Below are 16,624 nucleotides of genomic sequence, written 5' to 3'. Positions count from 1 at the left end.
ATTACAGTGAATGTTTAAAGGTTCAAGTAGTACTTCACGGTCAATCATAGGGGTTTGAGAGAGAAGAATGTATGGGGGTTCAAGAGCTTAGACTCCGGAGATGGTAGAGATAAGAGAAGGGTTCAAGGTTTCAAGCCAAGCTCTTGAAGATGTTGATAGAGATTTCAACCTCATGTTCTTAGCAAAGATCACAAGAGTATTATCGCATAAGTTCTAACTCAAATCAAGCTTGTTTTCTTGACTGTAAGAGCAATCACAAATTATAAAATCAAGTACAATATGCTATCATGTATCATAAACAACTCTACATCCCATCATTCATACATGATGCCATAGCATGAATCAACTTTGCACGATTACATTCAATGTAGATTGTTAGGGACAAAAGCTTATGAGTCAATTACAAGGCTTGTAGAGCAAAGAGATTTGCTTCAAGAGAGCTTCAAATTGAGTTCTTGATAAGGATAAGTTACCACAGCCAAGAAATAAGAGAAAAAGCTCATTGTAATTCAACTCAAAGCATCTATGAATGATCTACAAACATTGTGTTGTCATAGGGGCACATAATACTTGCATATTTTGACAAAATGTCTTCTGTAGAGGTAAGAAATGAATTAAAAGAATAATGATGTAGCTAATTCTCTGAATATGGCTGAAGATATCAGCCCCAAATCAGCCCAAATATCTTTCGGAATTCACATTTGATGATAGCATAAACTTTCCCTAACACGGTTTTGGGGCGTTTGGTGTCGAGAGTCCACCACGGGGGTAAGAGACAGCAAGGTGAAGGTAGATTCAGGGAGAGGAGTAGATGAAAGAAAAGGGGTTCGAAGAAATTAAAGACGTAGAAGAATTCTCCAAAAAAGAATTAGAAAATGTAGAAGAAAACTAACAGAGATGAAGCCTATCAGTTTGTTCCTATATTATGAGAAGATAAAACTCTAATAGATAAGAACGTGTATAAAATAATACCTTCCTCTATGTTGCTTAGATTGCCAATGTGATGCTTCCATTGGCTCCAAAAGGGGGGGTAAATTACCAGTATGCTTGGCCAGATTTCTGCCAGATCACTCCCTCTTTATCTTCCACTTCAGAGTGCTGTTTACTGCCTGAAAACAGCGATCACGCGTCACGCGATTTCACCAATCTCTCTTTTTACATAAAATCCTCTCAAATTGGCTGAAAGCTACATGCTTTCTTTTACATGTATCCTAATCTAGAAGTTGTCTATAGTTTTATGGATTTTTTACAAGAGATAATATCTAGAATATTAAAAATTGGCTAAAACTTGTCCAAAAATCTAATAGTTTTGAACCATGGACACTAACACTAATGTCTAAAATGGCATTGGCTCTCTAAATCAATAAGAAAGCTACACTCTAGATTTTTTACATGGTGTGCGCATAGCGGCACGACACTGTCTTGAGCCGAAAATCTCCTGAAAGGCGAGTAGTAGGGGATCCTAGTAGGTAGGGAAAAAGGCCTTAGAAAGACCATTCTCTCCCAAGCATTTTTACCCATCCTCTGTATTGAAGGCCTCAGCTAGCTCCTTCTCTGTGAAGGGGTCTAGGAGGGAGCGTTCCATCTCCTTTGTGACAAGGGGCAGAATGCAATCCCAGACATGCTACCTACATTGCTATACTCTGGTTGAGATTGCTTCCTATTGAAAAAGTTGTCTGCAGAAGTTTGTGGAATTCTCCAACACCTCATCTCGGCTAGAGCGAATCCTCCCGTACTGAGCATAGAGGTTGCGAATTCGGTTTCTTGAGGTGCAAGGTTGATGCAGTTGAAAAAATTCCTTGCACATCGTGTCTCGCTTCCGCGCCACCCAAAAAGCTGCTGAGGTACGGAAGGAGAACCCAGAGCGCTTGCCCTCAAGGCCGGCGAGGGCTGCCCATGCGCGCACCTCTTGTGTGTTGAGAGTGGGATTCCTTGGTGCCTCTTGGAGTAGTCTCTGCGTGGCTACTAGGTCTCGCTGGAGTGGTCTCTCCTCCTTACTCTATTGCTAGGCCTATAGGGCTGCCTCATGGTAGATCTTGCTCGACTCGGCTAAGGCCTCTGCAACCTCGCTTGTGATCTGGTCCCCCTTGGCCCACTCCCTAGTCCAAAGCTGCTCAATTTGCCTTCTCATCTCCTCCCTCCTGTAGATTGAGTCTGGGATTTGACAAGATCGCGTGTCATGGGCTGAAGTAGGAGCATCAAGAGTGAGGAGAACTGGACAGCGATCAGACAAAGTGGTACCAACCAACTGCCCTACCTGGCCTCCGCGAGAGCACCCCCACTCTCCCACATAGAACTTGTCCAGCCGCTCCAGAAGAGCTCCGCCCAGCCGCTTGTATCCCCAAGAGAAGTCAAGTGATCTCTCCCTCTTGTGGAAAGAGTGACCTCTCCCTCTTGTGGAAAGCTGGGTTCCGCCAAGCATCACGTGCTCCTACTACGAGAAGAAAGACCTCCCATGCCTCTTGCTCCTCCCTTGCCATACCGTGGTAATCTTTGCCTTTGCCTTGCTAGTCCTCTAAGGCCTCAAGGTTGTTGAAGTCTCCTCCAACAATCTAAGAGTCCACCTCTGGAAGTTGTGCTGCGATATCACCCCAGAACCTGTTGCATGCCCTAACCTCAGTAGGAGCATAAACATTGAGGACTCCAAAGCACGAGTCCTCTATATCCAATCTGATCCATAGGACCCTCCTTGCCACAATCGTCCCGTGGTCTTGTATATAGGCGGTAAGGCTCCGGCCAATAGAGGTGCATATGCTTCCACTCTTGCCGTGGGCGCCGATGGAGTACTCTCAGTAGGTGTGTGAACTGCCTGGAAGTACCTTCCCTACCCGATGGGCTTGGGAGGGGGTGAGCTTGTGCTCTTGAAGAAGATGTCGATCCGTTCAGCAAGAGTAGGTAGTAGCTCTTGCCAAATAATCAATTTCCTAGAACCACGTCCCCCACTGTAGTGGAGACTGTTCATGTTTTATGATGCTAGATGTAAACTCATGGGGAAACCTGTGATTGGCCGAACAAGCATCTGTTCGGTGTGGAAGCTGCTGATGAAGAGGAAGAGCTATGAGGCATGTGAATGTGCTTGGCCGTAGGCTTGGAGGGTGAACTCCATTCCCCCATGGTGGCTCTCGAGCGGATCATGGGAGTGATAGATGCTCCAGGTGGTACCACCAGGTCGTTTATTAGCTAGGCTGAGAGGTGTGACTTTGTATGCAAGGGGCCACTCGATCACATCCACCGGTGAACTCCATTGTGGAGGGGCCCAAAAAATAATTCTCAGATGTGGGATCTCGGCTCCAGCCCACCAGTTAATGTCCATCATGCCACTGTTCGGGAAAAAGTGCTAGTTCTCCTCCCATCCATTGGGAGATGTTGTCTACAACGCGGCCCCTCACCTCCTCCTCTATTTGTGTCATTGTCCAGTCTCCTGAATGAGAGGTTTGAAAGAAGGCGACATAGTTTGGTCTATCCGGTGGTGCTAGTAAATGGACCTTGCCGCTCCTTGATTTGTGGACCATGAAGGTCCCCACCTCTAGAGGTGGTGGAAACTCTCTGCGCTCCGCAACTCTCAAATAAGACCACAGACCATTGCGGAAAAACTCTTGGGGGAGCAATTATGCCTGCCAAGGGAAAGTGTGATGGGCGGTTGGACTAGATTAGTTGGTGGCTGTTTGGGGGAGGGGGCGCTTTGGGCTGCTGGTGAGGAGAAGATATGGGTGTGTGAGGCTCATTACCCCTTGTGGGAAGTGGGGGAATGGATGGGGGGGAGGGGGGGGAATACGTCCTGGGTGAAGATCGGGGGGGGGGGGGGGGGGGGCGCTCATCGGCGAGGGACAAGGGGAGAAAGAGGATGAGTAAGGGGTGGTGGGGTGATTGGACGCATGAGGCGGGTGTGAGGGGGAGGCGAGTGGCCTTGGAAGGGGGAGGTTGTGGGATAGGGTCGGGGGGGGGGGGGGGGGATCCATGAGGGGGGGGGGTGTATGGGGGTTGGGGGATCTCGGCTTGGGGGAGGGGGGGACTGAGACGCCTCAGTGGGTGGTGGGGGTGGGGGCTTGTGATCCTGCTGGGTGGGACGAGGGGTTGCTGCGGGGTGTTTTGCCGTCGCCCACCCTCTTGCTCTCTGCTGTCGTGGCTGTGTCTAGGGGGTTGGCTGAGGCCCCCCCCTGTCGTCTTTCTCTATGTCGTTGCTGAACACGTGTGAAACTGTTAGCATCCACTTGTGGTTTTGCCGGTTGAGCCACGTTGGCTCCGAAATGTGTGCAGTCTATTGCTTGATACCCAAAGTCATGGCATCGCAGGTACTAGCTAGGTTGCCCTGTCACAATAACCTGATGCATGAAAGAGTGTCTGTCTGGCTCAATCTCAAGAAACTTAGGTATGTTCTTTGTATCTTTTATAGCCAGCCGTACCTTCGGGACTCGTGTGGCTGTCACTACATCTGCAAAGGAGGGCGGAAAAACTATGCCGAAAAGCTGTTCAAAGTCCTCCACTAACTGACAATACTCTACTGCCAGTTCGGGGAATAGAAGGGTGATCGGGTGTCTAGGAAACCTGTTGTGGAGCGCGAACTCCTCCACTGTGAAGCCACTATACTAGGGAACCATGTAAATGCCCCCCTTCGTGGAGGCATAAGGTGAGCTATTCACTAGATTGCGGGTTGCATCCATGGAGGTGAGTCAAACCATTAAGATCCCCCAACCCATGAGAACTGCCTTCGCAATCTGCGCTGTGCCAATGCATAGCGTGGAGTGAAGCCAATCCCGAAGCTGGTGGAGAGTGTCCTATGAACTGTCCATAGATTGCTGTTTCTTTAGAGAGGACAACGCGCAAGGTGTTTGACTGGGGGGCACTCGCAAAATGCTCTGGTGTTTGACCAGAGGTTTCCATAGCGCGTCATTTCTGGCAGCTAACAATCTCGGTGCTGTGATACCGGGCGGAATGTTGCTGCAGACGGAGGGAGCAACAGATGCTAGTGGTATGAAGGTGCAGCATAGGATGGAGGCATCGGAGCAGGTCGATTGGGGAGGTCTTTCGTGCGTTAGGCAGAGGGCGGAACCGCCACAGCAAGTCGATGCTCGTTGATGCAGAGGGCAGGGCGTGATGGGATAGGCGTGGGCACAGTCGGGCGGTCACGATTAGGACAGGTGTGGGTAGGCAGTCTGGTGGTGTCGTTGGTGGGCGCGAGTGCCGCTGGTGTAGAAACGGGCTGGGCGTGGGTGGCCAGTCCGGCCAGGCAGGCAGGCAAAGACTGGCTAGGTGGGTGGCCAGTCAGGCCAGTCTCAGACGGCTGGACGTGGGCGGCCAGTCGGGGTAGGCGGGTGCGGCCAGTCGGGGCAGGCAGTCGGTCGCGATGAGGAGCCGAAGTGGCTTCCATATCCTTCATGACTTTGTACACAGTGCGGATTGACGGTTAATCTTGGGAAAACCAAGATCTTGATCTTCCACACATTAGACCTAGTGAGAGGAGGAGATCAGTCTTTACCCTAGGAGCTGGAGAGGTGGAGGTTTTGGGTTCGTATGATTTCTTAGGGATCACTTTCACTGCATTTGCTAGTTACCATGGCATAGGCAGCCAGAGACCGACTCACACAAGGATATGCAGCATTGGCCATGATGGAGAGATTCTCACCAACCAGGTTCATACATAGAGTACGTGATATGCATCCAGATAGACTGCCTAGGAGGGCCTTTGAGGCCTCTAGGCAGCTAGCTCAGGCAGGGAAGGAGACTTCATGTATGCACAGGTCGAGCAGTGGCTTATAGGATATGGGATTGACATGGACCATCTCCCCCCCTTTTAGTATGATCTTGACTCCCCCTTCATACACCTCTCTCACACAAAGAGGAATTTGGTCATGCGACAATATCTCTACCAGTTGTACATATAGCATACATGGCTATTACCCATGCAGCCCCTCCCCCTAAAGATTTCTTACTACAGAGATCACTTCATGTGGACTACTGTGGATGGCTTCATTGAGAGACTTGGATACCTAGATGTATACATGCCACATGAGAGGCGGGTTTAGCTTAGGGTATCCTTTCAGCAGCTTGAGATTGTGACCGGGAGAGCAGTCCACATTCCTAGAGTTGAGTGGATTTTGTAGATTATGCCAGGAGGTAGAGAGCGAGGAGCACTACGTTTGTAGATGCAGAGCCTATAGCACAGTTCGAGCTAGATTCCCATGCTATTTGGAGGAGACACCTCATTCAGACTAGTTATGGAGTCCCCACACCAGCACCACCTAGGCCAATTCCTAGTTGAGATTCAAAGGCTCCGCACATCACTACTACAAGCTGGCACTACACAGAGAGGGGGGTGTGTCACAACTTACTAATTTCTTCTAGACGGTGCCCACCAACATAGCACCCACGCAGATAGGGGTGACAGTCCAAAGAGCTGAAGTGATCAGGGTGCCCACGGATACACTGGGTACCAAACACAGATACTACATGAGAGAGCGATGAGGGACATCAGCCAGTGACATGAGCAGCAGCTGATAGAGTTGAGGACCCAACCTAGATGCTACCCTCATACTATTTCATCCGGGATGTGTGACATACTCTACCCATCGATCTTGACTGGGTGGAACTAGATATATGAGTATCATTCAACCACACAGCTAGACATGTACTATCTCATCCTCCCATTGTATCCCTATACAAGCACTATTTGGTCTTGTAAACTGCCTTGGCTTCTTTTAAAATATATCACCCAGCACATCACATTTTGATGTCTAGTGGCGATCAAGATTGTACATGATTTTGTCTCATAGCCTGATTTTGGCCTCTTTCCTGCATGTGAATGTCTATTAGAGCATTAGCACTCCACCTGCCTTGTCTTGGGTGATGTTTTATGTGGATTTCTTGCATCCCCCTCTCTCAATTTCTATTGGTTGGCCTTGGGCATATTTGGACTAAACTGGTTTCATATTTGATTTGACTACAGGCTTTGATTCGTCACATTGGTCATATACAGAGATTGTTGTTACATTCCACTTTAATTGTGTCTCCTTTGTGATGTGATTTCTTTCTGCTAGTAACCTTGTAGCAGCTTGAGTTGTTTTCTAGTTGCCTATGAAAGTTTTATTTGCTTTGGCTTTAGTTGATATGGTATTTCTAATTTCGATAACTTTATGGAAAAAGAAAAAGAGAGCATGGATTCTTTGCTGGTTAATCCAGTTCTTGTACATGTGGTTGAAGAGGCAATAGGTTTTCTAATTAGAACATGGCTGAAGAGGCAATATGTTTTCTAATTAGAAAATATGAAAAGGCTCTGTACCTTACAAGAAAATTAACATTAGTCTTGTCTAGAAAGAGTTGAGAAGTCTGTGGTATTTTGAGATCGACTGTTCGTGGTCATTTTTCAACAGCAAACTTTGTGACCTGTCAGCTCCATATTTTCCACTTTTTCCTGGCAAGTTTTCAACCAATTGCAAATCACTTGATTTCACTAACTAAAGAGAGCCTTAACCTTTTTTCATAGTTCCAACTCAGAATTATGGCTGCATGCCCTGTCATCTCAAGAGCTGTTCGTGATTTTGTTGGTGCATTCCAGGAGGAATTGCATTATAAGAAACTTCTGATGAGTGATTCAATTAATGATGTGCAAAATGAGAGAGAGAAAAATCTTTATCTTGTGGATTCTTCAACATTGCGTGAGATGGAGCTGCAGATGTCAACTGATCTACATCTCTCCTTCCTACTGACAGCGGGTTCAAGTTCGATGTAATATTCACCAGCAAAGTAAGAATAGCTGGAAAAAGTTCACACATTAAAGTTTGATTTTAAGCATGCATAGGACATGATGGATTGTTCCTGTACCATCAACCAGTCACAAATATTGTTTAGCAACTCCATGCTGTCAAATTCTTCACTTGCAAGAAAGAGAATGTGATATGGGGATTTTGGAGTCTGGAGAAAAAGAGAGCCTGATCCACAGCCAGAAAGGCTGTGATGCTGACTTGGCATGGGACCAGACAAAACTTGGGTTTACTTCATAATGAATGTAACTACAGGAAGCAATGCATTTTCAAAAGTTTCTCAGTTTAACTGGATAAAAGTTGGGTTTCTCCTGACTAGGCTTGTTATCCTGCGACAGCTTTGGGAAATCACCAACAGCATATTTTCATAACTGGTAATACCAATTTTAAGTGGCCATAAAGTTTGAGACTGTTAGTTGTGAACAAGGTGTCATTTCAAAATGTTGTGTAACTTTTGCTTTTTCAGAGAAAAGTAAAAATTCTATTAACACACCTCAGAACAAAGTGTCCCAAGGCAAAAAACAAGTACAAAGCAGCCCTGTAAGGAACTTCCATATCAAGAATTATATAGCAATGGGAAGTCTATTAAAAAGCTTGAATGAATAGCCAGTCGGGAGGTCTATAATGCCAAACCATGTGGGTTTGGGAGAGGAAAAAGGTGCCGGAATCCCAAGTCCTGAGAAACACATCTCTCCTCTTCCTTGGAGTCTCCGAGCTGCCTTGTATTCTCTCCCATCTCCCATGGAGAGTGTGCATAGTCTCTGTCCAGATTCTGGAGAGAGTCTGTACAGTAGACATGTCCAAAAAATCAATAGTCTATTACATCTGGCTGTCCATATGCACCAAGCAATAATAGTTATGAGCTCCCAACTGTGAAAGGGGCCTTGAGTCCATACTGTCTGTGAGAAATATGACATGAAAGTCCTGCTCACAAGGTGCCCTGAGATGAGATAGTCTTGACACCCCTATACATCGTCACACCCACAAGCTGGGCCTCTATCAGTGACCCACGCAAGTGTTCCTCACGTAGCAATCATGGAATCTGTAGTGCCATGAAACACCGTCCTAAGGGCTCTCCTCCAAACCTCTTGAGCCTTCCATAAGCAATCGAGTCTCATGCACCCCACATCTAGTGCAAGGAATACGGTCTCTACCATAGCCAATCCATGTACCAATTGCTAAACTCTTGTGTACTAGTTTCACGAGGACGTGAAAATGTGATGCTTTGCTTATGTTTAATTGACATTTGATTAAAGGATTAATCAAATGTGCAATTAAAAGATGCACATGTGTTGCACATGTGAGGTGCAAGATACTTATTCACAGTTGAAGGTTGAAGGACCTTGTGAAAAAGATGGGTGTCAAAGGCAAAAGTTGTAACAAGTTACACTTGTTAGATTCTAGGTGAATTTTGGTATCAATTTGTCCCTAGGACCATTAATTGGCCATTAAGTGTTAGTGGTGACACTAGGGACTAGGCATTAATTAATGGATTAATGCATGTCCAAGGGTCAATTAATGCATGGGATCACTTTGGGTTGAAAATGGCCTAGCCAATTAATTTTTGGATGGGCAAGGTCAATTTTTTGGGCATGGATTAAGGGTTGAATTAATTTTCAGAATTAATTGATTCTGAAAATTAATTAAATGACTTGAAATTGCTGAAAATGGATTAAGAAAGTTGCCACTTGGCAAAACTTTCCAATGCTAGTGGGAGAAAGGCTAAATAGGGCTGAAGGGAGAGGGAAATCTCGCTTTTTTCATTTTGGAGCTGTTGGAAAGAGGTGTTGGACTGTTGTTGCCAGCTTTTGGGGCCATTTCCCAGCCATTGGAGACCATTTTGGTGATGGAGATTGCATATTCTTGACCTTGGGAAGCTGGCAATTGCTGCTGATGCACCTTCTCTTGAAGATCATAGTCTTTGATGCTCCTATTGTTGTTGGTGCATCCATTTGGGGCTGGTACAACAGGGCAGCATCAGATTTTGATCAGCTCTTCGCGACAAATCTCAAAATTTTCTCTCTCTACAGCATTCTCTCATCTCCTTCAGTGTATGCTCAGCCATTCTCAACAATTCTTAGTCATTCGGAGAAGATCTCAGTCATTTTTGGTGGGCTGATCTGTAATTTCTACAGTAAACCCTAATTTACAGTAGAAATTAGGGTTTAGCAGCCACCTTGGGATTCGTGCCAGAGATTGAATGCTCAAGGGATTGAAATCAGCAGCTGATAATTGAAGATTATCAAGGGAATTCAGTAGCCAGCCTATCCCAAATTGATTTGGGGCAGCATTTGGCCAGCCAAGGGTCAAATTGGAGAAGAAGTCTTGGGTGAATCAAGGGGCAAATGACCCAAAAGGCTTGCTGGTCATTTATGACAGCAAGAGCAATTGGTTAGTAGGAGGAGATTGAAGAATCTTAAGTTGTACTCCTTCCAATTGAATGAAAGTTAAAGAAATACCGCAAGGGGCGCCAATTTTGGGGCCAACAGGGTGTCTACTGTCCAAGAATGTTATGGTAAAGTGTGTATTTCATTTTATGTGCATTTATTTATTGCTGTAATTAACTCTTGAATCAGGTTATCACCACCCATTCCAATAAGGAAGGCTGGTTTCAGCTAGTAACTAGAGAAAGAGTGAAATGTTCTTTGGTCTAAAGCTGTGCTTCAATATACTCCAGAAGTCTGCCAGCAAAGGTTGTGATATACCATGGATAGTCCAGTGCCCAGCTACAGCCAACACCACTTTGGTCCTGCTGATATGTATTCTCCTCCCCAACCTAGTAGTATAGCCAAAGAAGGGGATATTCCAAGGTCTCTCTACAAATGGATCTCTCCATATCCACTCCCCAGGATCCCACTGAAGCGTGTGTAGCAACCTCCTCTTGTGTGCCCAATGTTTCCATCCATCTTCCATACAAGTTTGAGGGTTTGGGTCTAAGTACCAAGTCCTGTCACAATTCTTTATTGAGAGCATCCTGTGAATTCTAACTGATCCAAATCTCTATTGAAAAAGTAAACACACTCTCTCCACTGGTGGCTACCATTGCAAGAAGGATCTCTCCTTTGGTAAAGAGCCCTATCTATGTTTGATCCATCATCGTCATTTCTCCATTCAAGGGATACCACCTACATGATGCCCTCCATTATGACTCTTGCCCCCTCGATACCTCGAAGTCTTTGTCTGTCTATATAAGCTAGCAGCTCTAGAAAGGCAAACCACTCCCCCACTATAGAAGCTACTTGTGCCAAGAACCTCTCCCAACATAGGAGGGTCCTCTCCCCACTGGTGTGGCCTCTCTGTCTTGAGTAGCAAATTAAAAGGAAGTGGCTGCCTCAACTTCTCTTCAACACTCATTGGGTCAATCTGACGAAGTCTTGTAGATACTGATCTCCATGCCCATATAATAGATGCAGCAAATTTGATATCAAAATTGTTCCGAAGCCTTGTAGCTTGGATATGCTGAAATAGCTAGTATGTGCTAGGCTGCCATGGCCCTCCATAGGCGGGAACAATGGTCTTTAATCTCTATAATAATAGCTTCTTCCATGGCTTCTCACTCGAAAGAACGCCCCTCACAATGAGCTTTACCATTAGTGCTCTACTTTGACTATTTGGGTCAAGGACCCCCAAACCGCCCTTGGATGTAGGTTGGATCAATGCCTACATGGCAGCACAAGTATCTTACAGAAGTGCCATAGGGGACCCAAGTGAAACTCTCATGTGGTTTTAAATCTATCTGTTGAGCATGACAAACCCAAAATCCATAGGATTTGTGCTAGTTAGTAAGAGCTCTTGAGGCTTTACAGAAAACCTTCATCGCAACTACAAAGGCCGTAAAATCTCCTCATCCCCATCCAGCCAACAACTCCTCAAACTTTGGAATGCGAAGTTTCATGCCTCGAATACTTGCATTCCTATCGCTTAGGAAGGAGCTTATAGCCTATGAGCTCTATTGCACCTCTAGTCCCACCAATTAGGACCTGGCTATGAGTTGATGAATATGGAATGGATACATCTATAATCCGCTGCTCTGGGAAACCCATCCTCAACATGGTGCTTCTAGAAACTTCCATTCAACTCTGTCATAGGCCGACATTGAGAAGCAAAAGAATGAGATTTTGTCCCTTGGATCATGTAAGAGTTGTGGACATAGCAACATGGAATGGCAGGGACCATTCACACTCAACTACTCTTATCCCCTCCAACATAAGGAGAGTTCACATGCTTATACTTTGAACACACCTCCTCAATGCCAGTGGTATTGGATAAAGCATGGCAGAATGCCCCCTCTTAATCCATAATGAGATGCCTTTATAAATTAGGCTACAAAAGATGGTTATAAGTAGAGAGTTTACAAGACTCAAAAGAGTCGATTCAGTTGATTGGGAGATAAAGTTAGCCTCCAATTCCTTAGGTGGTTCTAGAACACTGGGATACTTACTAGTAATATACCCAATCTTTTTGCATTTATTGCACTTCATTTTTTCTGGGTACTTCCGACAATTACTTACAATATGCCCTGTTTTATGAGAGAAAGAGTACTTTGTAGAAACTGTATGGACTAACACTTGCTCTCAGGAAGTAGATGCTGAAGTGCCTTCGTTATGGTTTCTCTTATCTTCATCTAGATATGATTGGATGGTACTTGTCAAAGTTGGATTAGGGATATTGGTAAGGGTAGTAATAAGGGTTGGAAAGACCTTCTTTACAGCCTTTAGAAGGATGGCAATGGCATCTTCATCATGAATTGGTGCTTGAACGGAGATCAACTGTGCCATGAGCCCCTTTATATGTGAAATAAACTTACTTAGTTCTTCTCCTTGTTTATACTCCAAGCTAAAAAATTCAATCTTTAGAAAAATCTTGGAGTTCTTCCCTGTAGCACCATAGAGCTATAATCTATAGATTTCATTTCTCCTTGGCAGTGGAGAGTTGGTCAATATGATGAATTACGGATTCATCTAGTTGAAGCATCATGATAACTTGAGCTATGACTACATCAAGGGGATTTGATGGATAAATAACCTTGGTCCTTTTTATGAAGGGCCAGTAGTCCTATTCCGTCATTTTATACTTCACTAGGACTTGCTAGGGATGGAAATATTTTCCATTAAACTTACGGATTTGAGGCCTAACATTTGCATAATTCATGGCCATAATAGGAAGGTCTTACCAATTTCCCTAGGCAATGGCAATGGCTAGTCTTTTACAAATGGCCAAGTATTGTCTTTTCTTCTCCCTTTGAAGTGCTGCCAATGAGGCTCTAGCAGCCCTCCCTTTTTCTAAGAGGTCTTCCCTCTTGCTCCTAGCCTTCTCTTTAAGAAAGGAGCTCACCTCTTGCAAACCCTCATCCAAGTCTCTAGCTGCCTTGCCCATTGAAAATGATCCTACAAGTGAAGCATTGTCTTGGGAGACTAGTGTAGTATCTAGTTTGAATCATACACCTTCCGTGCATTGATGGAATCTTGGTGCCGTGAGGAAGGGATCCCAATGCTAAAGTAGAGACCGCGATTGTGATTGATGGGTGCTAAGGTCATCCCTCTGCCACTGCATCTGCGAAGGTCCTGTCCCGTTGAATGACACGCCCAAAAGCTTTTCCAATTTGGGCTATATGAGGCAAAAAATACTTGTCCAGGCCATGGAGGTGTATCGTGATAGCTGTGGCATCTGCGAGCGTGGAATAATCCTTGCTCTCCATCTATCTATCAAAGAAGGCAACTGTAGTTTGGCCGTCTAATGGGCTAATGGCAAGTGCTGCTCTAGAGTGCTCTGGTGTGCTAAAGCTGACCCTGCAGCACCCTTTCCCGAATGGGGTTACCTTTGTAACTCTCGTTGGAGTGTGTGTGAGAATTGCTTGTATCATGTCTTTTCAATTCGTGCATTGGTGGTTGGTCACCTACCTCTCAGCACGCTAGAGAGGAGGCCTCCAAGGCCACCACTTTATCTCTAATGTTGAGCTCTGTGTCAGGATCAAACCTAAAGTGTGGGATTGTATCAGCCATGGGAGCTATGGGGGACTGCACTGGAGTCCCTGAAGGTGGAGGATGGACTGGCTACTGCCTCACGGCTCAAGTTTTCTCCTTTTGGCTGCTGTGGGGGACCGGGACCAAGATAGGATTGATCCATGTATCAAAGCCAAGTCTCATGAAATGAGCGGGAGATCTTCTTCCAATAAAAGGTATTTGGAAATCTATAATCTGTCGTTTTGTCTCCCGAAACAAATTCCGTTTCCCTAATAGGTTCGACTCGTATACTGCCATACTTGATGACGCCCGAAGCGCTGGTCTGGTACTTGAATGGTGCTGCTAGGGCGGGGGAGAGGCCATGGGTTCAGTGAATGGTAATTTCCGTATGCCCCCTCCTCTCTGCGAGAAGCAGGCCGTCAGCTTGAGCAGCCCCCCTGCTTCTGACAAGCAGCCCCTCTCTGCTTCTGTGAAAATGTGACAGTTTTGTGCGTCGTTTTGCGCTGAGCTTGGAGAGCACCTTCCAAGTCAACATATTGTGTGCACGTATGTTCTTCAGTTGGCCGGGTGCCTTGGACAATATGGGAAATAATGTATCATGCATTATTTAGGAGCCTAGTCTTTTGATTCCAACAGTTCTCTTCATGCCTATCGCTGTAAATGATAGGTCACATATGCGATACCTTGTTGTGGAAGGGTTTAACCATTCTTTTTGGTGGTTATGTTGGTTATACAAATTGATAAAGTAATGTGCAATGTGATCATCAAAACAAATTAAGTATGCTTGTGTCTTAAGTATACACCTTGGATATCACTTACAAGACGATCTTGTGAATGTTTACTTGGAATATTTTTAAGAGTCCACTGTTGTGAATGTTGTGTGGTAAGATATTTAAATGTGATGGTTGGTTTTGATTCCTTGTAATCTGACTTGATGATGCATTGCAAGCTCGAAAGTTCTTGAATGTACCACGTCTTAGAATTAGGAAATAACCACTATGCATACATAGTAGTGAATATGGTGTAGTTGAGTGGTCTCTTGTGCATTTGATCAACTTATCCTTGTAATCTAATAGGGCATATAAGAAACTTAGAAGGCTTGCACTTGAGCTTACTATAGCTTTGTTAGCATGTGTTGTGTTGTATTTGGTGGTGGACATATTTGTGTGATTGGGGTTGTTTTAGATTACTTGCCATGTAAATACAAACAACCTAGTCTTGTCACTTTATGGCGAGTAGCTCGTGACATGCTCCATATACTATACAAAGATAATATCTTGATCATTAACTTACCAATGATCATTTATGCCAACCCAAATGATATTTGATTCCTTGTCACTTTCTTTGTTTGCTATTCAATGTTGACTAGCACATCACATTATGAGAGGGGCGTCCCTTTACCATGCACTAAGAAGATGACATTGACTATCTTTAGTTAGAAGATGACTCACTATCCTACTTGTCAATTTCCTTGTGCTTGTAGTTCACTCACTCTCACCAACCTCATAATATAACAACCTTGTGGGCTATAAAAGGGCCATCTTCTTAGAGCCACGGTCATCTATCTTTTGCCCATTTATAGTTTTTTAGGTAGTCTTAAGCTTTTCACTTATTATCTAGCAAAATAGTTAAACGGCTATCCAATGTTCATAGCACAAGTACATGGGTAGATAGAGTCAGTCTGTTTTGAATCAAGGAAATTTTGTTCTCCAATTTGTTGTTTACATGGTTTTTTTAATTTCGATCACTTTAGGTACGTGAGCAACCATACCTTGATTATGCATCTCCTTTAACACCATAAATCCAATGTAACCAAATCCAATTCGAGAAACTATACCTTGCTTACACATCTCCCTTAACACTACAAATTCAATGTGATCAACTTTTTCATGGCTAGGTTTACTTGTTTTTAGTATAGTAATGGCTATAAGAATGCAAAGCTCATTGAAGTTGTTCCTTCTTTCTCCTTTGTGAGCAACATTGTTAAGAATCTTTACATTTGTCTCGGTAAATCACTTCATAGCCAAGATCATTTATGGAGGGAATATATAATAAATCTTTTTTTAAAATTTTCACTTGTAATAATAGAGAAAATAGTATATATGCCCTCATTGGGGCATTTTGTATTGTTTTCAATTGTCTTAATGATTGGTTTTTATACAGGTTGCATATAACTCTATACACCTTTTTTACTGGTCATGTGATGGGAGAAATCATTATCCACCAATATCCATGAGGTAATAGTAGTTGCTTTTTGCATTGAGAAAGACACTTTCTCAATGGCCACCATAAATAACTTCAACTTTGCTTAACCTCCCCATATTAGTTGCATCCTATACTTTTTTAGGGTACAAAATTTTTCATGTATCTTCTTGACATGACAATTTACAATTGCATGCCCTTTTTCTTACACTAGGAGCACGCTCATTGAAACTTTTTCTTATCACTTTTCTTTTCATTAACATCTTTTGATAGAGGAATTACCTTTGTCTTTTGCATTAGAGGAGAATGTTGTATATCCATTGTTGCTTCCTTTCAAGGCTTTAAGCCACAATCGCTCTTCCATGTGTAATGTATAAAATTATTGTCACAACTTTAGGTCTCACCTAAGTGTCAAGAGTTATTATCAGTTTATCCAAAATTAATGAACAAATCCAAAAAGAATGGCTAACACTTGTTGAAAGTAAAGCACGAAAAAGTGAAGAAATTCAAAATAAATGGTGATGGTGAGTTGAACTTAAAGGAGTTTGAAGACTTAGAAAAGGAAAGGGACACATCATTAGTTGCTAACAAAATGGTATTGTTGAATGTTGGAATCACACTACTGTGGAAATGGTAAGGCCTATTCTTAGCGGAAAGGGATTCCTAACTAGTTTTGGGTCGAAGCTATGAATATGGGAGTTA

At 44.1% G+C, this 16,624-nt stretch overlaps 1 protein-coding gene across 6 annotated transcripts in view; it reads left to right on the top strand.

Annotated features, from left to right (window-relative positions):
- LOC148034664 (uncharacterized) overlaps positions 1 to 16,045 on the top strand; it is a 131,150-nt gene extending 115,105 nt beyond the window's left edge. For 2 of the 6 annotated variants that reach the window (XR_015691102.1, XR_015691105.1), the window contains 2 exons: positions 7,480 to 8,131; positions 13,726 to 14,583. Coding sequence is in view for 1 of the 6 variants with exons in the window: in XM_087679615.1 (XP_087535741.1) it covers positions 7,480 to 7,726 (247 nt within the window). In the remaining 5 variants the exon portion in view is untranslated. Of the gene's footprint in view, positions 1 to 7,479; positions 8,189 to 13,725; positions 14,591 to 15,883 lie in introns of those variants that run through there. The other 4 variants (XR_015691103.1, XR_015691104.1, XR_015691106.1 and 1 more) reach the window with 4 other exon arrangements.
- Positions 16,046 to 16,624: the final 579 nt, after the last annotated feature.

This window comes from Lygodium microphyllum, chromosome 6, assembly GCF_053477565.2.
Source record: "Lygodium microphyllum isolate KBCC chromosome 6, Lygodium_microphyllum_v1.1.10, whole genome shotgun sequence".
Classification (NCBI taxonomy): Eukaryota; Viridiplantae; Streptophyta; class Polypodiopsida; order Schizaeales; family Lygodiaceae; genus Lygodium; species Lygodium microphyllum.
The sequence above is the reverse complement of the archived record's forward strand: the minus strand, read 5'-3'. Positions and strand labels throughout refer to the sequence as shown.